Source organism: Erpetoichthys calabaricus, chromosome 6 (assembly GCF_900747795.2).
Source record: "Erpetoichthys calabaricus chromosome 6, fErpCal1.3, whole genome shotgun sequence".
Classification (NCBI taxonomy): Eukaryota; Metazoa; Chordata; class Cladistia; order Polypteriformes; family Polypteridae; genus Erpetoichthys; species Erpetoichthys calabaricus.
In genome coordinates this window covers 32134042-32155910 of record NC_041399.2, presented here as the reverse complement: position 1 = coordinate 32155910, position 21869 = coordinate 32134042, and the positions used below count along the sequence as shown (strand labels likewise).

Genomic DNA, 21869 nt, shown 5'->3' with positions numbered 1-21869 from the left:
AGGATTCTTTATTTATAAATCGAATATGTTCACAGTTAGAGCATAGAAAATCTGTTTACGACCTTCTAAATACGTTTTTTAACATTATTAGAGCCCTCTAGACATGAAATAACACCCTTTAGTCAAAAGTTTAAACTGTGCTCCATGACAAGACAGAGATGACAGTTTCGTTTCACAATTAAAAGAATGCAAACATATCTTCCTCTTCAAAGGAGTGCGCGTCAGGAGCAGAGAATGTCAGAGAGAGAGAGAGAGAGAGAGAGAGAGAGAGAGAGAGAGAGAGAGAGAGAGAGAGAGAGAGAGAGAGAGAGAGAGAGAGAGAGAGAGAGAGAGAGAGAGAGAGAGAGAGAGAGAGAGAGAGAGAGAGAGAAGCAAACAATCAAAAATCAATAGGGCTGTTTGGGCTTTTAAGTATGTGAAGCACCGCCGGACAAAGCAGCTGCAAGGAAGGGAGCAATGTGAAGGTAGTCTTTCAGCATTTTTAGAGGAGCGTCCGTATCCTCTAGGCCAGTGTGCGAACAGCCCCTCTGCTCACACCCCCTCCATCAGGAGCAGAGAATGTCAGAGAGAGTGAGAGAGTGAGAGAGAGAAAAGCAAACAATCAAAAATCAATGCATGCTGTTCGGGCTTTCAAGTATGCGAAGCACCGTGTGGGAATCATATCGTATATCATTGAGGAGTTTTATTTAATACATAATACATGCTCTGGTTGGGTAGCTTCTCAGCCATCTGCCAATTAGCATCCCTTGTATGAAATCAAATGGGCAAACCAACTGGGGAAGCATGTACCATAAATTAAAAGTTCCATTGTTCGCAGAAATCCGCGAACCAGCAAAAAATCTGTGATATATTTAGATATGCTTATATTTAAAATCCGCAATGGAGTGAAGCCGCGAAAGTCGAAGCGCGATATAGCGAGGGATCACTGTAGTCCATAACAGCAGAACAATGTTTTCCACTCATACATACATTATATTGCACTTGTCCCTTATCCAATGTTAACTTAGAGCTGTATTGTAAACATGAGAGTGTATTGTATTGTAAACATGAAGGTGCACTAGGTCAGATTGACCATTTAGCAGCATTCAGCATGGTGATGGCTGAAGGATAGAAACTGTTTCTCAGTCTATTTGTCTTAGTCTTTATGGATCTGAAACGTCTGCCTGAAGGCAGGCATTCAAACAATGCATGTCCTGGGTGTGATGGGTCCTGAAGAATTTTCTTGACGTTCCTGAGACAACAGGAACTATGTAGTTCTTCTAGTGAAAAGCAATAAGAAAAGCTTTTGATAAACAACAAAGTTATACACTACACTGAAAGGCATGCATTCTAAAGAGATTTACAGACCTGCACTTAAGGCAAAGGAAGAAAGGAAAGGAAAATATTTAACTAGAAAATATATGAAAAATGACACATCAGTTCTAGTGTGCTTGTCATTAAAATACTTTTAGATAATGAGCATACACAGCAAATACTGAAAAGTACCAAAAAAGTCAAACTCTATATACAGTACTTGCTCAGACATGTGAAGGGTAATGTGAGTTTGCCAATCCAATTTTTATGTGCTTTGTGGACTTGGAAAATTCTTAATCGTAAGTTAAAACAATATACCCCATGGCATCTTATAAGAGGTGGTACAAAAAATATGAGGTTCTGTGGCTACTGCTACATGGAATCTGGTTCCTGTATTTGCAGAATTAAGGCTGCTGTTCAATTCTGTGTACCTGTTTAATGTGTATGTGAGTCTCTACCAAAGGCTGCATCTTCCCCTGTTATTTAATGTATGTTAGGTTACTTGACAATACTAAACTAGCTTAAATTGTGACCTATTGTGAATGTAAAAGTGCATTGTGCTCTACTGTCAACAAGTGTAATATCTAGGTTTGGGTACCAACTAATGCCCAAAGATGCTGAACTAACTGCCATATCTCCATAACCCTGAAATAGATCAGTGAGTTAGAAAATGGTGGGGGAGAAATAAGCAAGACACAGGCAACGCTTGGAGGGTACTCTGCCTAAAGACGTGAACATTCCGTACTGGTTTTGTTTATGATATTGGCTTCTTGGTCTCACTTGACTCTTCTCACTGATATATACTGTAGTAGTTTGCAAACAAGTGTGACAGAGTTTGGCTGAAAATAAGCATCTCCAAATCTGAGGTCATGGCACTTTCATGAAAATCATTTAGTTTGCTTTCTGTAGGTTAGGTAGAAGTGTTGCACCAAGTGGGTTATTTCATGGAGATAATCTTGACCTTGACTAATGAAGCAGTGCAATGGTGGAAGTTTTGTCAACATTGTTCAGCAATGAGGTGCCAAAGTGAGAGTTATTCATGTGAAAAAGAAAGTACACCTTTCTTCAGTCCAAAGGTTTTATGCTTTAAAATACAACGAACACAATTAACAATTATCTAGTCCTCACCAACGTCACTAACCTTGTGCAACAAGCAACAAATATTGGATTTTGCTTTGCAATTATGTATTAAAAAAAACATCCAATATGCAAAAGCCATGTGTTTGAAAAAGTAAGTACATTCTTATTTTTGCCATATCAATGAAGAAGGTAGTAAGAGCCAACTGCTGCTAATTAAGTGCATTCCAAAGAATAAGTATTTCAACTTGAACATTAAGGAAATGCTATTAACTTTGCTTTAGAAGTATGGAGACATTGACTGGAAGGAAGAAAAACTTCTGCGATTACTAATGAGTTACCATTTGTTTCACAAACCTCTCATACAACAGCTGGGGAGACTTATCTCTTATAGCTGGTCATCTGGGTATTGCTAGAGGGCAGGGATTGATTAAGATAAATTATTGTTGACCTACTACACAATAAAACATTAAGCTGTATGTAATAATCCAAATCTATAATATGCTGTGCTGTTCTCATCAGGATATTGGTTTTATCAAATATTTACTGCCATATAATAACTTTACCAACATTCTAGCAGATGTGGATAAGTAATTGGAAATGAGCTCTTTAATCCCACAAAAATTAATAACAGACAAAGGCTTAATGCCATACTTATTAAAAATGTTTTCATATATCATATGATGGAGTGGTGGCTCTGAGGCTAGGGATCTGCACTGGCAATCGGAAGGTTGCTGGTTCGAATCCCGTAAATGCCAATAGGGACTCTACTCTGTTGGGCCCTTGAGCAAGGCCCTTAACCTGCAATTGCTGAGCACTTTGAGTAGTGAGAAAAAAAAGCGCTATATAAATGCAAAGAATTATTATTATTATTATCACGGATTTACAGAATTTATAGTTTCTAATACAGGTTTGCATTCAATTTCTGGGACACTTTATTGTCAGGTTAAAATGTTAATCTGGCTATTATCCACAATCAAATGGAAAATGGAAAGAGCAAATTAAAACTTAAGTCTTATTCTGGAACTTCAGGGTGATTAAACAAACTGCTTGAACAATGTATAAGAACATTAAAACTATTTTGATGACGACAGGCCAATCAGCCCAACAAAGCTCAACAACCTTATTTTACTAAGTTTTCTAGAATAGTCTCTAAAGTACCACTTTCTAACATACTACTTTTTAATTTATACAACAGGTCTATGGTTCTCTGTGTGAAGAGAAACCTTCTAATGTTTATCCACAATCTACCTTTGCTACAAGTTGAGTATTCACAGAATGCTTTAAAGACTAGGGCCATTTGAATTCCCCACTCGGAAAGTGTGTATGGTTGTAATCCTTCCAGCAAAGATACATGCCTCAATAGACCTGGATTAAAATTTTTACTGAAGACTACAAAATGGTGTTAGCTATACTGCACATGAATAACCCTTCAAGATTGTATAGATTATAACAAAGAGTTATGAGTTAATTTCACATTAGTCGGAAAGTATTCAAATCCATCCAGATTTTAAGCCTTAGAGTGCCATCTCAGATATCAGTTGCCATGTTCCATAATTCTGGATAAGATACTCAGTCAAGTTAGTATGATCATAAATGGACCAGCCTCATCAAGTTCTTTTTAGGTGCATACATTTTAAATATGCTATGACATATGGTCTCTAGTGCTCTTTGCTCCTGTACCTGTTGTAAATTTTTCAAACACAGAGCTCTTGATTTCTGTCAGGCTGTGGGTAGATAATATTATTTTGTACAATGGAATAGCTGTGGTCTAAACAAAGTTTAACAAATGAGAGAAGACATTTAATTTAATCAAGCTTGTTACGATAGCTAATAGTAATGTTATCCTAATATCTTACCCAAATACCTTTTACCAGTCATTAAGGGTACCACTGATTCTGCTTTTAAGCTGTAGTTCATTACACCTATTAAATATATTTATTTTTTAAATATTTTATGTACATTAACATATATGGATAGATATATGATGATACCATCATTTCTAGGAACCTCATAAACCACTAGCATGACACTTAAAATTTCCAGGGGGGCCATTATGAGAACCATAAATACCTAAAATTATACAACTATTAAAAGAAAGTTATTGAAGGTAGCCTTCAATTAAGTAAAAGTTATTCTTATCATTTAATTTGACTGTCTAGGTCTACATTTTCTGATTCACATTTTGAGCTTGAATATAATATTACTCTTTTTTTATGTAGGGGATGCGTCTTGGGATAAGCATTAGTCATATTTTTAAGTTAGTACTTTTGACCGAGGCAGTAGTCCTGTCTCACTGATCCAGCTTCCTGGATTCATTTCCTATGTCCAGTCATTGCTTGTGTGGAGTCTCCATGTTCTACTTATGTCTACATGGTTTTACTATACAGTGCATCCAGAAAGTATTCACAGCGCATAACTTTTTCCACATTTTGTTATGTTACAGCCTTATTCCAAAATGGATTAAATTCATTTTTTTCCTCAGAATTCTACACACAACACCCCATAATGACAACATGAAAAACGTTTACTTGAGATTTTTGCAAATTTATTAAAAATAAAAAAACAGAGAAAGCACATGTACATAAGTATTCACAGCCTTTGCGATGAAGCTCAAAATTGAGCTCAGGTGCATACTGTTTCCCCTAATCATCCTTGAGATGTTTCTGCAGCTTCACTGGAGTCCACCTGTGGTAAATTCAGTTGATTGGACATGATTTGGAAAGGCACACACCTGTCTATATAAGGTCCCACAGTTGACAGTTCATGTCAGAGCACAAACCAAGCATGAAGTCAAAGGAATTGTCTGTAGACCTCTGAGACAGGATTGTCTCGAGGCACAAATCTGGGGAAAGTTACAGAAAAATTTCTGCTGCTTTGAAGGTCCCAATGAGCACAGTGGCCTCCATCATCCGTAAGTGGAAGAAGTTCGAAACCACCAGGACTCTTCCTAGAGCTGGCCGGCCATCTAAACTGAGTGATCGGGGGAGAAGGGCCTTAGACAGGGAGGTGACCAAGAACCCGATGGTCACTCTGTCAGAGCTCCAGAGGTCCTCTGTGGAGAGAGGAGAACCTTCCAGAAGGACAACCATCTCTGCAGCAATCCACCAATCAGGCCTGTATGGTAGAGTGGTCAGACGGAAGCCACTCCTTAGTAAAAGGCACAGGTAGCCCGCCTGGAGTTTGCCAAAAGGCACCTGAAGGACTCTCAGACCACGAGAAAGAAAATTCTCTGGTCTGATGAGACAAAGATTGAACTCTTTGGTGTGAATGCCAGGCATCACGTTTGGAGGAAACCAGGCACCGCTCATCACCAGGCCAATACCATCCCTACAGTGAAGCATGGTGGTGGCAGCATCATGCTGTGGGGATGTTTTTCAGTGACAGGGACTGGGAGACTAGTCAGGATAAAGGGAAACATGACTGCAGCAATGTACAGAGACATCCTGGATGAAAACCTGCTCCAAAGCGCTCTTGACCTCAGACTGGGGCGAAGGTTCATCTTTCAGCAGGACAACGACCCTAAGCACACAGCCAAGATATCAAAGTAGTGGCTTCAGGACAACTCTGTGAATGTCCTTGAGTGGCCCAGCCAGAGCCCAGACTTCAATCCGATTGAACATCTCTGGAGAGATCTTAAAATGGCTGTGCACCAACGCTTCCCATCCAACCTGATGGAGCTTGAGAGGTGCTGCAAAGAGGAATGGGCGGAACTGGCCAAGGATAGGTGTGCCAAGCTTGTGGCATCATATTCAAAAAGACTTAAGGCTGTAATTGCTGCCAAAGGTGCATCGACAAAGTATTGAGCAAAGGCTGTGAATACTTATGTACATGTGATTTCTCAGTTTTTTTATTTTTAATAAATTTGCAAAAACCTCAAGTAAACTTTTTTCACGTTGTCATTATGGGGTGCTGTGTATAGAATTCTGAGGAAAAAAATGAATTTAATCCATTTTGGAATAAGGCTGTAACATAACAAAATGTGGAAAAAGTGAATACTTTCCACATGCACTGTATGTAGAAAAGTTTTCTCCCATATCCTCAAAGATGTGCTAGTTAAGTCAACTCGCTATTCTAAATTGTCTCTGTGTAAACAACATGTACCCTGCAACAGACTGATGGCATGTCCAAGGCTGTTCTCTCTTTTGTGACCAGCACTGCCCAGAATGATTTCAGCTCTCAATGACCCTAAACTGAGTGAGACAGTGAGAGTTAATTTTGACAAGGTTAATTCTTTTGGCTTTTGTCATTTTAAATATTTCTGTCAGCGATAGTTTTTCTTTCTGCCCTGAACTGGATTACATGGTTTGGGGAATGTTATATTACGATAAATTCTAACAAACCTGTCAATGGTTAGAAAAATCATTCACCTGACCCCCAGGTGGGACAACCTTAACCTATAGGAATAAGCTACACATTTTTTGGGTCTTTAGTGAAGATATGGATCTTTTAGCAGATTTGCAATAATTCTCTCTGCAGCATGATGTTTCCTTGCATCAAATCCAAAATCAGATTGTTAGGAATAGATGATAGTATACTCTTTTATACATTGGTGAACATAAGAGAACAGGAAGATGTATGGCATCCACTGATCCATCTATCGATCTATACATTTTCAAAACTACACTTATCCTGACAGGGTGCCAGTCCATCGCAGGGTGATCATACTCACACATTCAAACTTACTAGGGCCAATTTAGCAACAACAAATCACCTAACCTGCACATCTTTGTTTTTTAATGCTACGATATGCTCCTCCTGTTGACCCTGAACTAGATTAATGGATGGATGGATGAATGTATCTTCTTAATTCTAGTGAGGTAATACCATTTTCTTACAGTTATATTACAGTTGTATACATGAAAACAAAAAAGAAGAAATAATAAAACAAAAGAAGTGTCCTGTTGCTGACCTGCATGATAAATTCACGGCGACGGGGCATTCCTCGTTCGGATAAAAGCACATATTCTGGTTCCTTTTCTTTTCTTGCTTGTTGAATTTGGGCCAGGCGACTGATTGGGTTCATACCTTGTCCATACTCTGGGCCAGTCTGAAAAAATTAGTACTTTTCAAAGAATGATCTACCAACAGAGAGTCCCTTAGGTCAATGTCCAGATATTGAAATATAGCCAAACAATGACTGTCTATAAGATAATTTCTACAACTCATTTTATGCTGTTCTAAAGTTATTCTATGTTACTGAGATGTATTCTACATTCATTAAAACTATGAAGCTTTTTGAAAACAAACTGATAATTTATTTGTTTAAAAACAGTGCTTTTAGGTTTCATCAGTAAACAATAGCATACTATAAAAATACAGGTTGGGAGCATGCACTGATATGCTCTACTCAAATTCTATTTGTTTCCACTGAGATTTTGGATTATTCCTGCAGAAGGAAACATAACATTCATGAAATGTCTCATGGAAATCACAAAACGTTTTTAATTGTTTAGAGCATAAATCAATGATGTTGACTCTTTTCCTCAAATCACACTTTAATATTACATTATAATGCCATAAGCTTTACATTATAATGCCTTAAGCTATGTCACCTTCTGTCAAATATACTTTAAATGGGTTATAACATGGATAAAGTTTACAAGTTTTGAGAAGTTGATTATTTTGACATTTATTCACCATGAGTAAATAGATAAATCTAAGATCACTACTTTCTGGAGAACTTGTGTATAGCATTGGACTCCATAATGAAAGCATACAGTAATAAACTATGATACTGGGTTTCAATGATCAAAATCAGGGGCCTTATGTATAAACGGTGCATATGCACAAAAATATTGCATACTCCCATTTCCACACACACATCGCAATGTATAAAAACTAAACTTAGCGTAAAACCATGCATATTCTCAAGGCGGCACCCCCCCATTGCGTGCGCAAATTTCCGCTCAGCTTTGCTAACTGGCAGCACCCAGCGTCAAAGCAGTGCTACAGTTTCTGTGTGGTCTTCCTTTTTTAGATTTGCCTCAGTGAAGCGGGATTTATCAAATATATCGAAATTAACTGCATATCGTTTACAAATTTAATTCACTTGATTATAATCATTCTGTAACAATATAAAGTGGAACCTCGGGTCACGAACGTCTCGGAACACGTACAAATTGGGTTATGACCAAAATGTTTGCCAAACTTTTGCATCTGTTCACAACCACACACCAGGGTGACGAACAAGCAAGTTTCCCTTCCGGTTCGAACGCGCCGATGATTTCCGCATGTGTTCAGTCTCTCCCTGTATATTGTTCTTGGTCAGACGTGCGTGCATTTGCTGTGAACTCTTTGTGCTCTATTTCTATTAGTGCTTTTGCATTAATTTTGCAATTAACCATGGCCTCTAAGCAAGTGAAGAGTGGTAGTGTTGGTGAGAAGAAAGGTTTGAAGAAAGTTGAAATCGAACTAAAGAAATTATTGAAAAGTATGAGCGTGGTGTTCGTGTTACTGTTTTTGCCGCCGAGTACAAGAAGTCAAAATCAACGATTTTGACTATTCTAAAGCAGAAAGAGGCCATTAACGCATCTGATGTTGCAAAAGGAGTTACAGTGTTAACCAAACAGAGGCCCCAAGTGCTGGAAGAGGTGGAAAAACTGTTGCTAGTGTGGTTGAACGAGAAGCAACTTGCAGGGGATAGCGTAAGCGAGGCGATGTTATGCGAGAAGGCCAGGAAGATTCATGGCGATTTGCTGCAAAACTATCCTTCTACAAGTGGCTAGTTCTTCCTCCTCACTTCCTTCATGCCAGAACTCAACTCATGCAAGGTTAGTTTTCTTGGTTGTTTATGGTTAGTTTTTGTATAAATTAAGGATTTTTCAAATTTTCATTTTTTTCCCTGTGCTTAAAACTCATTAAAAAAAGTGTTTACAGCGAGCGGTTCGTAAGGCTGTAGCGTGAACTCTTGCAATGTTAGTTTTCTCTGTTAAAGGTTTTCTCAGTGTTATTCAATGTTTTTACATTTAGTTTACTATTACGCTGTGCATTCTATGGTATAATTAACTATTTTTGTGCTTACAAATCTTTATAAAAAATATATTTACATACAGTTCGTACGGATTAATTGTATTTACATACAATCCTATGGGAGAAATTAGTTCGGGTCACGACCAAATTGGGTTGCGACCAGAGTTTTGGAATGAATTACGGTCGTGACCCGAGGTTTCACTATAATGGTGCATGGAATGAACAAACTATTCCACATACCGTGGCTGCTTTAGCATTGTTACACTCAGTGCACCACTCAAGAGTATTTTAACCCATTGTATGTGTGTGTGAAAACATAGCTACACAGCAGCTGATCAAAAAGCTCTATGGTACAGTGTCTCAGGAGCGCAGAGGATTATTGGGATACAGTTTCCAGCTATAGAGGACATTTATAGCACATGCTGCCTAAAGAAAGCCACCAGCATCTGCGTGGATTCCTCAAAGCCATGCTGCAGTTTATTTGAACTTATCCTTGCCTTGTCTATTTGAACTTGTTGCTGCCTCACGCTTGATGCTTGCTGGCACTAGCACGACCCTGGATGGATGGAATAATTAAACATGTATAACAAAGATTTTTCAACGTTTCATAAATGTTTTGAAGAATCAGCATTCTAAGCTGATAGCTGGCTTTACACTTATTACAGAATTCATTGTGTGGCGATTGGTTACGTGGAGACGGAAAACGGAAGGACAGGATTTAGGGGTTGGTATGTTTGAAAGAAACAGTACTGCTGCATTAAATTATTCCATTCAGGGTTGTGCGTGTCCCAGCAAGCATCTTGCAGGAGGCAGGAACAATCCCTGGACGAGGCGCAAGCTCATCACTACCACTGCGCCACTGTGCCCCCACATGTTTAATTAATTTCATCATGAAAATTATATCATGTTTACATCTTACTATTCAGACAGCTGTAATATCATGAATGTAATGTATTTTTTGTGGCGATCAGTGTCTGCACACTCCTGTCTACGAAAGAGAAAGCCTGCTACTTCAGTTAACTCTAGGAAATTAAACATTGATTTATAGATGAAGTTTATGATATTCTACTTTAATGACAAAATAATCTGTGAGATTAAAGTGGAAATTTCAAGATTAAAGTCTATATTTCAAAATTTATTTCTTCACTGTGTGCCCAATTTTTTTTTGTTTTCTCTGTACCCTAATACATTCTTGATGATGGGCTACGACTCACCTTTTCATCTCAACTCTTACATCTGACCACTCTTTTTTTTACTTTGGGCACTGTACGATTTTCTGAACTTGAACTTTCAAGTGTCTCTGCCTCGCTGTATCACTCCATCACTTTCCTTTTCTTGCTTATAACACTGCTTAAGCCAACAAATACTGTAGTACGTTTTACCTTGCCTCCACTTTACATACGCTGAAGTTGTTTTTTTCCCCATGCTTTTGCCATTGTCTTTTCACAAAATGCTGAACGTAATAGGCTATTTATATTGATTTGCATATTCAAAGGGGTGTAATTCTGGGAGGAGTTTGGGAGGGGCAGCAGGCGCATGCACAAGTGTTATTTTTCACACTGACCGGGATTTATGAGGCTGAAGTGCATAGAAGTTGGCTTACACAAGGTTTTGTGCATCTGAATTTTTTTGTACATATGCACATTTCCACTTTCGTCCGTATGCCATGTTTTAGTGTGAATTCTACGCACTGCGTTATACATGAGGCCCCTGGTGATCAATGATTAGAAAGATATTACCTGACATGCAGATGGTGCAGTCAGAATTTGGTGTAGTCACCATGAGTCCATTGACCCATTTTCCCTTGTAGCCACATTTGTGACTGATGATAGTGTAATGGTTTGAGAGATGTTTTTGTGGAACATATTATCCCTCATGAAACCAACCAAATACATTTTGAATGTAACAGTGTACATTCTACTTACCATGTGCATGCCTTTATGGACACAGTCTACACTTTTTCAGATGGTTAGTTCTAGAATAAAATGTCCATGTCATAAATCAAGCATCATCTGAAGATGTTTTCATGAACTTGAGAGTGACTTCAGTTTACTCCAATGGCCTGCACAGTCTCTAGTTATCAGTCCAACAGAGCACATTTGGGATAAGCTGAAAACTTCAGAGCATGAATGTGTGGCAGAAAAATCTTCAGAACCGTGTGATATTTTTGAGTCAGTATGGATCACAATCTCAAAATAACATTCTTGAAAACACTCCTTACAGAATTCATGCTATTTTGCAGGAAAATCAGGACCTACCTCATATTAGATAGGAATACCTAATAATGTGACTACTAGATGTATGGCATGCAACTGTAGCAGACATGCCTTCCTTTCCTTTATGCTTAGATGCACAGTAGGCCATACAGTTTCATCTTCTAAAATCTATGATGATTGCAACATCAAAAACAAATCTTTAATCCCTGAATCTATCTATTATAGTACATGCACAGAATTGGCATTACCTTTAGTATAGTCTTGGGGCGTTTCTTGTAATGAAGTTTAGGTTTTTCTATTGTTGGAAGAAATGGGAGTTTTTTTAGCTCCTCAAGTACAGACATTGCAGCTCGCTTTTTGGAAAGTTTTTTGCTGTTCCCTTCTCCTTCAGCAGAAAACTCTCCAACTGTAACCCGAGTGACAAAGCTCTTCATATGGGGCGGGCCACTCTCTTTAATCACCTGTAAAACAAAAATGATTACAAGTTCTAAACACGCTTTAGGAACAATAATAAACAATTAACAAACAATTAACTTTAACAGGTACTGAATTTTCTGTGCATTCTGTATATTGGTCAGCTTTTAACATGAGAATTTCCCCAACATAGAACTCATAATCATCTCAGCTTTTCCAGAATATATTTTTAGATCAAAGAAGTGGAAAGACATTTCTTGTTTATACTGTAAAAAACATCTCTTTTCAAAACTGGTTCACTCTCTACATATATTCATCTTATACGTATTGGTGTTTTGACAACATTATTATTTTCTTAATCTTCCAATCATTCATTCATTTTCCAAAACTGGCTATTTTTTTAAATGAAATGAAAGCCTATCCAGGTAATATCACCAGCCATGCACATATTCTCACACATGTTAATATTGAGAAAGTCAGCACCCTTGGGGTAAATCTGTTGCATCATTATTACAGGTAATTATATCATCTATGATAATAATTTTATGAATTAAATCATTTTGGCAAATGCAAATTTTGTGATTTGAGTCACTTCCCTTCCTTTTGGGGCTATGCTTCTCAAAAACATTTCTTTGGGGGAGTGCTTTAATTAATGTCATATTCTTAAGCAATTTCTTAATTCTTTCTTAATAACTGAACCATTAAAAGTTGTAAAGTTATTATTTCAAGATGTAAAGTTATTTTTGCTAAAATAATTAATTTCTTTCCACTTAAATTTTACAAGTCAGAAATATTTTATATAAACTTGAACAAGTAGCAAAATATATTCATGGCAAAAAAATCTGGGTTTGTTTGGGGACTTACTTATGTTTTTGAAAGTTGGAACATTTTTATTTTGTTATTTTTATCAGAGAAAAGTCAAGCAAATAGAATTTTTGTTAATTCCACATTTTTGTAACCATAAATCATATTCAGAAATAACACTAATAACAGAATGTAATTTGCAGAGTGCATTAGGTACATTTTTAAAAACATAATAAAAATTGCATTTATCCATGTTATTGTTAAAGAAGTACTAAATGGAGAGTTAAAATCTAAGCTGTTATTCAAGTTGCAAAAACGTAATTTCCAAAAGCCCTTAATGACTTTAGATATGTTGTCTTACCTTCTTGCATCATTAAATCCTCTGAGAAGACAGTAAACAAAAATGAGGCCTCTCTAGAACTCAACCAATTTCCATGCACAGCAAAGAAGGGGGTGGAGGACATGACAGTTACACTTTTGCATTTGATGTATGAGCATTTGAAAATTCCAAAATCCACACTTAGGTTGCTATTGCTTAAAATTCCCATGTGCTTTTGTACAATTCTGCCTCACATCTTATTTGAGTCCATTTGCTTATTTCTGTTTTGACTTTAACTTGATTGGCTGGATTCTAGTTTTTTTTTCTTAAACAAGAGAACACAAAGAGTGTGAATGGGTAATTACTTTTCTGAACTGTTCCTGTCATCCACTGATTTTCCCCAAGGCTGTTGTTTTTCTTCTTTCTGTTTATATTATATACACATGATTGCCAAAGTAAATAAATGCAAGGACAGGAAGATCCTGCTGCCAAAAATCCAACAGTCACCTCTACTGAGGTAGGAAAAAATGTCAGAAGTATGACCAACTCAGTAGCGCTCCATCAATCAGGTGTTTAAGGTAGAGTGGCTAGACAGAAGCCACTTTTGCCAAATGGAATTTACTCAGGCTGCGATGACTACTCAGAATTAATGGAGGAAAAATGCAGCCAAATACAGAGAAGTCCTTGAAAGAAACTTGCATCGGAGTACTTGAAACTTCAATCTAGGGTGATGGGTTACCTTTCAGCATGACAATGTCCTTTAGTGGCCCAGCCAAAGTCCAAAAATAAACTCCAGAGAACATCTGTAGAGAAACCTAAAGATGGCAGTTTATAGATGCTTGACAGCATCTGTCAGGAAGAAGAGGATAAACTGTCCCAATTCATATGTGCAAAGCTTGTAGAGACTTAGCCCAAGAGGACTTGAAGCTGTAACTGTTGGCAAAGGGGCTTCTACAAAGTACTGAACTAAGGGTCTGAATAATTACATGAATGACAGATTTCAGTTTTTGATTTTCAAAAAATTTTTGAACCTTTCTGAAAACAAGTTTTCTCTTTGTCATCGGTTACTGACCATAGCTTAATGAGCAAACATGGCAAATGTATCAATTCAAAATTAAATGTACAACACAGTAAAGTGTGCAGAAAGTGAAGGGGCCTGAATGCTTTCTGATTCCTCTGTATTTAGGGACAATTACTGATCATTTTAACCTGAACTTAGAATAATCTTTTACAACTCTATTTAATCTGTTGTTATATTTGCTTGTATATGTTGGATTTTCAACTGCAGTATTATTAACACAAACATTATCAAAATTAGTCATACATTTATTGTTCTGCAGAGGTCCTTTCTCTCTGAACTGCAACACAAACACGTTAGAAATAAGGCCAACCTGATCTTGTCAGAGATCAGGCCATTTTCTGCCCCCAAAGTTTAAAATTGTCATCACATTTTAGATTCTCAGGGCTCAAAAAGCAATATATTTAAGAACTCTTTTGCTACCAGTAGTATAAGAACTCAGCATTACTGCACAGGTTAGAATTCAAAATTATTATATACAATAATTCCAGGCATGTGTCAAAAATGGATATCATTTCTTGTCTTTGGGAAAATAATGTCTACCTTAACCTAAAGCCCCAGTCACATTATATGACTTTTCAGGCGATTTTCAGCTGTAGTCTTCATTTGCATAATCTTAACAAGTCAGAGGCAATCAGCGGCACACTCATGTGAAGCTGGTAGCCTAATGACATAATAATGATCACTCTATCTAGCTCCAATAAAATCAATCAGGTTTGATTTTGTCGTTAGTCATAGGGGAGGGCTCTTTGTGCATGAGTGTTGACAAACAATGAATGACCATCTAGAAATACAATACATTGAATGTGCCCATGAAGAGTATGGAATACATATGTTTAGAACCTTGCAAACAGAAGAAATGCTTGTCTGTCTGAGGTCTTATGTTTTATGCAGTAAAACAGAATGGAAAAGAGAAACAAATGGCTAAGACTGTGGCTGAACTCGCTGTACCTGTTAAGCAGTCATATAACAGCAGCTCCATCAGGCAGCACACTATTGGTTTTCACAAAAAAAGGGCAATCATGACTGTGCTGGGAAGTAGGCACTCAGTAAATGTAATATGGGAAGCAATTTTCAGTTGTGTAAACTGACGTGGTTTGGCGACAAGATCAGCGATTGCAATCAGCAAATCTGACACGTCATGAATAGAAGTCGCATAATGTGAGCTTAACCCAACCTAAAGGTGTCACACTATTTGTCTTGATTTTAGGCTTTACATCAGAAAAAAGATGACATTTCAGTAAGGCTGTGTAGATGTTTTACAAATATCCTACGAACAAATACATCAAATAAGAAAATGAAAAATAGTCTTGCAGACTAATATAATCATGCATTCTTTTAATTTCTGCTATGTGTTTTTCTTACACCAACAAAAGGTATCGTAAGTAAACAAGTATATTGTTAAAGCATTCTCCATGGTCCATTAGCTGGGCAACATCTGTTGCTTTCATTCTTGTTGAAGATTAAAAAAAAAGATTTTGTTATGTGCATGGCTTTATTAGGGCTAAAATAAAAAACACTTTATAAGGACTAAAATAAAAACAACAGACTGCCAAGAATACCCAAGGATTTGCATTTTTATTATGCTTATTCATGAATCTGTAGATTTACATAATGTAAGATGAAGTAAGTTACTTTTTAAACAATAGATTTTTTTGTACGCTATGCTAATGTTAATAATTATTGTGATTCTAAAACTATGTTATTATTGATGATAAAAACATGGTTAAAGCTGCAGGATGAAAGTTATATATTATAAAGGACAGCCATGATAGTTTTATTAGAAACTTCATTATACAAGCTGTCCAATTTTCCAAACATCTGCACATTGTTCAGGATATCTACAACACTGAGAATACATCGTCAAGCCCCAATTCATTATCAATTTTTAACAAGCATCTTTCATTATTATCTCTGATGTAAAAAGATTTCCATAAAAGATCACACCGAGGACAAAGCATGTTAGTACTTTTGGTGTGCACAGTGGACTAGCCTATTAAGCTACCACAGATACAACTGAAGAAAATTTGTAAACATTACTATGTAAATTGAAGTTGCTCTGAATCAAATAAATATGTAATGTTAATATTTTACGAAAAAGAATCTGCATAATTAGGTATACCAGAGTACTGAATGAGTGGGCAAGTATACATCCATACAGATAGGGGTGGCTTGACCTAAAATCTTTCTGAAAAATGCAAGTGGCATTAAAGTAGCCACGGTCATCTAGACCAGTGTTTTTCAGCCAGTGTGCCATGGTGCAGTGGTATGCCTTGACAGCTTCCCAAGTGTGCCGTGGAAATAATCGTGTAGCATACCTGGATCTGCACCTGAGAGGGACAACCTACTTGGGTGGTCGAGACTTGTCTGAGCAGGATAGGTCTGCCTGGAGAAGCTGGCATAAAAGAAGCTCCATGATCACTATGTTGCAGACGTGTCTCTACACTACTAGAGTCCATCTGCCTGGGTGGGTGATCGCCATTGAGTCTCTCAGGACCAGTGGATAGTGGGAATACGAGTTGACCCTGAGGCAGAGAGGGCTGGGAAAAGGGACGAAGTAGCTGGAAGATTCTAGGAAAGTGGTCCCTAAGTGCCATGTGTGTGAACTCTGATCTCAGAGCTGCTTTTTTACTGGCTTCTCTGGTAGTCATGCCCATTTGGGAAGCTGAGCATGTGTATGAGATACAGTATATGTGCGTTTGTGGTTAGTAAAATAGTGGTGTGCCTTGGGATAAATTTGGTTACAAAAAGTGTGCCACCAAAGAAAAAAAGTTGAGAAAAACTGATCTAAACAATAGGATAAGTCTAAAGTGTTTTGGCAGGCTTAGTGAAATGACTCAATTTAATCAGAAAGTAATTGAGAAGTTTTGAGGTCTGAAGGAAAGGAAGGCAAAATTTATGTTCAAGGAAATATAGATACGCTGATCGTAAAGGCAGAATAAGATTTACGTTGGACTTGCCCTGGGTGTAGTACAAGACAGGTTGGGGGAGAAAGTTATGTTTAAAGATGTGGGGATCTGTGGATTTTACAATGTAAATGTGTGCTCAGGTGCAGTAAGCCTGGCAAACTTGCATAGGACCGGGCAAACTGGTAGCAAGTGTAGAATAAAATTAAGGTGGGAATGACTCTGTGTGGTGGGTGGGAATAAACTGGGATACCAGACTTGAGAAAAATCAGAGGACTAGTGATTGTATGATGTTGACTTATGGAATACATTGGAAATGGCTAAGGGCTGGGCACTCTATTAGCAGAGGCAAATTAAGATATGGATTGGACTTATGGTATGGATGTGTTATAGGAAAGATGGAATTGGAAGTGCATGTTATTGGAAGATTATAGAGGTGGGAGTCTGAACATTATGGTGTGGGTTTTAGTAGAATGGAGAACTGGCCAAGTTGGCAGGTGATTGGGCAATTTAGAGACAGTTCCTTTCCACATCTATAGGGCAAGTTATGGGAAGAATAAGGTGACTGTGGATGTCACAGACTGAAGTTTTGAAGCACAGTAGAAATGTGAAAGCTGGCATCAGATTTAGCAGCATGGTGGAAAGGGTATAATACATTTTAACCTGAATTTGTCCAATGGGTCTGGTACTGTGCAGGCCAAGATGTGCATTGACAGTATGATGAGTACCACGAAAGCATGTGGAATGACCAGAGAGACAGATGTGAAAGGCACTATATAACAGATAAGTAGTCCATCTGCCATTGTATTCAACCATTATTATATCCCTTGTTTGTAGGGTTTTTGTTAAGTTCTTTCATTTTGTACCTTACTTATACAATTTTTGAGTAACATTAAAGCTTTATCCCTTTGGGTTTATCTTTTCTGTGTGGATCTAATCACAACTTTGTTTGCACCTTGGTACAAGTATTTGTTTGATCAGACTACTTAGGTTTATTCACCTTCTAATATGCTTCAGTGTTATCTAGGTGCCTACCTCTCTTACTTAAAACCTGCACTATAACTACCATGCACTGGCCATCTGATTTGTGACAAGTCCAGTCAGCCATGCTGTGTGATATATTCAATGGGAGGTAGCTCACAGGATAAAAGGTAAAATATTCCCACTCCAGAGGGTCAACACCATCCACAAACTGTGAATTAATAACAGTTTAATGGAAGTAAAGGGTCCATAGAAGCATGTTGTAAGCAGAATTCACAAAGCCTTTACATTGCCCCTTCAAAGCCAATTCTAGCAGCATAAACCCACGCAAAACAGTGCAGTCTACAATATAATAATAGGAAAATAATTAATTAAAAGAAAGTAGTCATTATCCTGTTACTTTATGTTTTAAATGGTGTTTGGAGTATTTTTCCATAAGTATATCACTGAAAATAGCCCTCCATGTAGCATATGTTAGATATATAAAGGTACAGGTTTTTTTAGATATTTACTTCAGGACCACAAGATGTGTAAATTTTAATTTTTTTACAATAAATGACCATGCTGCAACACTCTTTAAACACAGACAAGTGAATAAGTAAAAGCTGTGCTTTTTTATTCATTGTGATAAAAATTGTGATGTAAAACTTAATTTGGTAAAAAGAAATTACCTAACTGAAACATGCATGTTGTTAGCTAATGACAATCACTGAGTGAACAATCTGGCCTTTAATAAATCAGTTTATTTTCTGCTTACATATACTCTGTGTTCAGTAGACCAACTTGATAAAGATTCACTTTTCAAAGTGACATTAGGGACATTGAAAGCTTTTCTGGTGTTTAAAGAGTAGGAGACTTATGATGATCTCTTACAGAAACAAGAAAATGACAGTCACAAAAAGACACACGTATATGGCACTAAAAAATTAAACCAACAAACTCTACATTCTTAAAATATGATGTGCTACTCAAGCTTCAGTTTTTCCTAAGCTGAGTTACTGACTGCGATTACAATTGTGATTTTTTAAAATAATAAATAAAATAGTCTTTCACTTGTTTTGTAAAGCACTAGTTCTTGCAATAAACACATTGCAATTGTAAAATAAAAGATATTTACATTTACTTATGAATAGTTGGCAGAGGGGCGGCACGGTGGCACAGTGGGTAGCGCTGCTGCCTCGCAGTTGGGAGACCTGGGGACCTGGGTTCACTTCCCAGGTCCTCCCTGCGTGGAGTTTGCATGTTCTCCCCGTGTCTGCGTGGGTTTCCTCCGGGCACTCCGGTTTCCTCCCACAGTCTAAAGACATGCAGGTTAGGTGGATTGATGCTTCTAAATTGGCCCTAGTGTGTGCTTGGTGTGTGGGTGTGTTTGTGTGTGTCCTGCTGTGGGTTGGCACTCTGCCCGGGATTGGTTCCTGCCTTGTGCCCTGTGTTGGCTGGGATTGGCTCCAGCAGACCCCCGTGACCCTGTGTTCGGATTCAGCGGGTTGGATAATGGATGGATGGATGGATAGTTGGCAGAGAGGTCTAGTGACTGAAATGTTCCACAAAGCTGCCAGTTCAAACCAAACCTCAGAATATGAGCAAGTCACTTGCGCTAGCTGCAAAATGAAAATATGTATGCATATAGCATGTACTGTAAATACTTATACTTTAATTGTGTACTTGTAATATGGTTTGCAATGGTGTTTATCATAGAAAGAAGATGCAGTATACAAATAAAATATGAAGTGTATTATTTACTTAGGTGACACTTTTATCAAAAGCAACTTAAAACTCAAATTTCCACATTACAAGTATTGGTAGGCTATGAGTTTGTAAGGGTCCTACAGGAACCACTAAGTGGCAAACTTTAGGTTTACTATCAGTTTTCAATCCACTGAGCCATACAGTGTGTTAGATAATCTATTAGAAATACAAAAACTACAGAATTACCTTTAGGAAATATAATGTACATAGGGAAAAAATTACCTCAAAACAGACGGGTAGGTTTCGCTTCAGTGCAATTTCAAATACTAGGCTTATTTCAGATTTACTGGCATCATTGTCCATCATGGCTTCATTCTTTTCATTTAGGTTCTGTAACAAAAAGTTAAGGTCACCTGTTTTTAATATTTTATGCAACAATTCTGATTTCCATTTTTGACTAGCACAACTTCATGCAACTTTTCAGGAACATCCTTTGCAAAAACTAAGGATTTTAAATAAAAATAGTACAAAATGTGGTATACTGTACATTATTTGCTGCTGTGGTAATAAAGAGTTTTAAGCACTAAAACACTTTAGAGAAGTACAATGCATTACAAAAATATTGCATCAATTGCTTTCACATTTATAGCATATTAGAGTCGCTTAAAAAATAGATACTACATTTGTCTTATTGTTATTAAGAATCAAGTAGTATAATCCTGTACTGATTACACAGCATCTGTCGTCAATGTAGCTGGTCCTTTCGCAATACTGTATTAAGAACACCAAACATATCTTATCAGTTTACCCATTTTCAAACCTGATTAATATAATTCATGTTGATAGGTAATGAAGAAACCCTCATCAATAAGGCAGGACCCTGAACAAGGCAAGGTGTCAGTCCATTGCAAAGCATACTAACATCTGTATGGACACAAGGTTAATTCTGAGTCTTCAATTATGCGAACAAGATCATATTTGGGATTCCATCACAGACTAATTCATATAGGCATGGATAGAATAAGCAAACTCTACACAGATAATGCCTGTGTTGGAATATGAAGCTCTGTCTGTAGAGACATGACAGCAGCACTAATTTTCATATATATGTGAAATCATAGAAACTGTCTATTTAAGCCAAATCTTCTTCATTTAATACTGTAGATGTAACATTTTAGGACAATACTTCCAACTTGAAGTAACACTGAAATGGTAAAATAAACCAAATAGATGTATTTATTCAAGGAAATTGACACAAAACAGGTGGTAAGCCAAAGTGAGAATATTAAGTAGAAAATAGGCATTCTTGCAGTCTTCCAGAAATAGTCTTAACCCCTACTGTGTGTTGGAGGAGTGGATTACTCTCTTGCCTAACTCAAAGTGAGATGCCAAAAACTTCCTTCTTTATTCTCCTACTTCTACCCTTTGCTCTCTCTCTCTGTTCTGTTCCCTCTTCCTCCTGGTAGTAAAACGTCACTTACTACCTGACCTTCGATTTAATTGTTTTCTGGCTGTTAGCTAGAATCACTGCTGGGATTATGAATGGCAAGAATTGAAGTTGCTCCAAGTGCCCTTAACACTAGAATTACCAGAGCCTACGAAAAAACTCGTAGATCCGTCCCACCTTAAATCACTTCTTAAATCCGTTCGCACCTCTCCGCCATCGTCTTTTGTCTTCTAAATGTGCAGATAAAGACAAGCTGCAAACAGCCGACTATTCCATCCCCCCACCGACTTAGAACGTGCACAAACTTCAGCCAGCTCATGCCTTGATTGATTATCTGGGAGTGAAGTGGAGTTTTAGAGTGGAAATAGTAGATCGTTATTTGGAACACATGCATTTCATGTGTGTTCCGTTTCTACAGTAATCTGTGTAAACACATTTTTAAAACAGAAACGTTTTTCATATTCTAGTAGTAAATGACAAAATGTAGGCATAAACTATATAATGTATGAAGCCTAAAGCCCAAATATCAAAGAAACACTTTCACAAAACGTACAAATATAACAGAACAAGTGCGCTTTTATTCAAAAATATAACAGCAGAAAAAAAAAAGCCACCTTAGTGTGCGACATTGACACTTATTTACTACGACGGCCCCGTGGCGCAACAGTATCAG

At 37.4% G+C, this 21869-nt stretch overlaps 1 protein-coding gene across 5 annotated transcripts in view; it reads right to left on the bottom strand.

The window, feature by feature from the left end:
* Positions 1-21869, bottom strand: part of stau2 (staufen double-stranded RNA binding protein 2) — a 368617-nt gene that overhangs the window by 228515 nt on the left and 118233 nt on the right. For all 5 annotated transcript variants that reach the window (XM_028803455.2, XM_028803458.2, XM_028803457.2 and 2 more), the window contains 3 exons: positions 20032-20139; positions 11807-12019; positions 7283-7420 (listed from right to left, as the gene is read on the bottom strand). In XM_028803455.2, coding sequence (XP_028659288.1) covers positions 7283-7420; positions 11807-12019; positions 20032-20139 — 459 coding nt within the window. The remainder of the gene's footprint in view (positions 1-7282; positions 7421-11806; positions 12020-20031; positions 20140-21869) is intronic.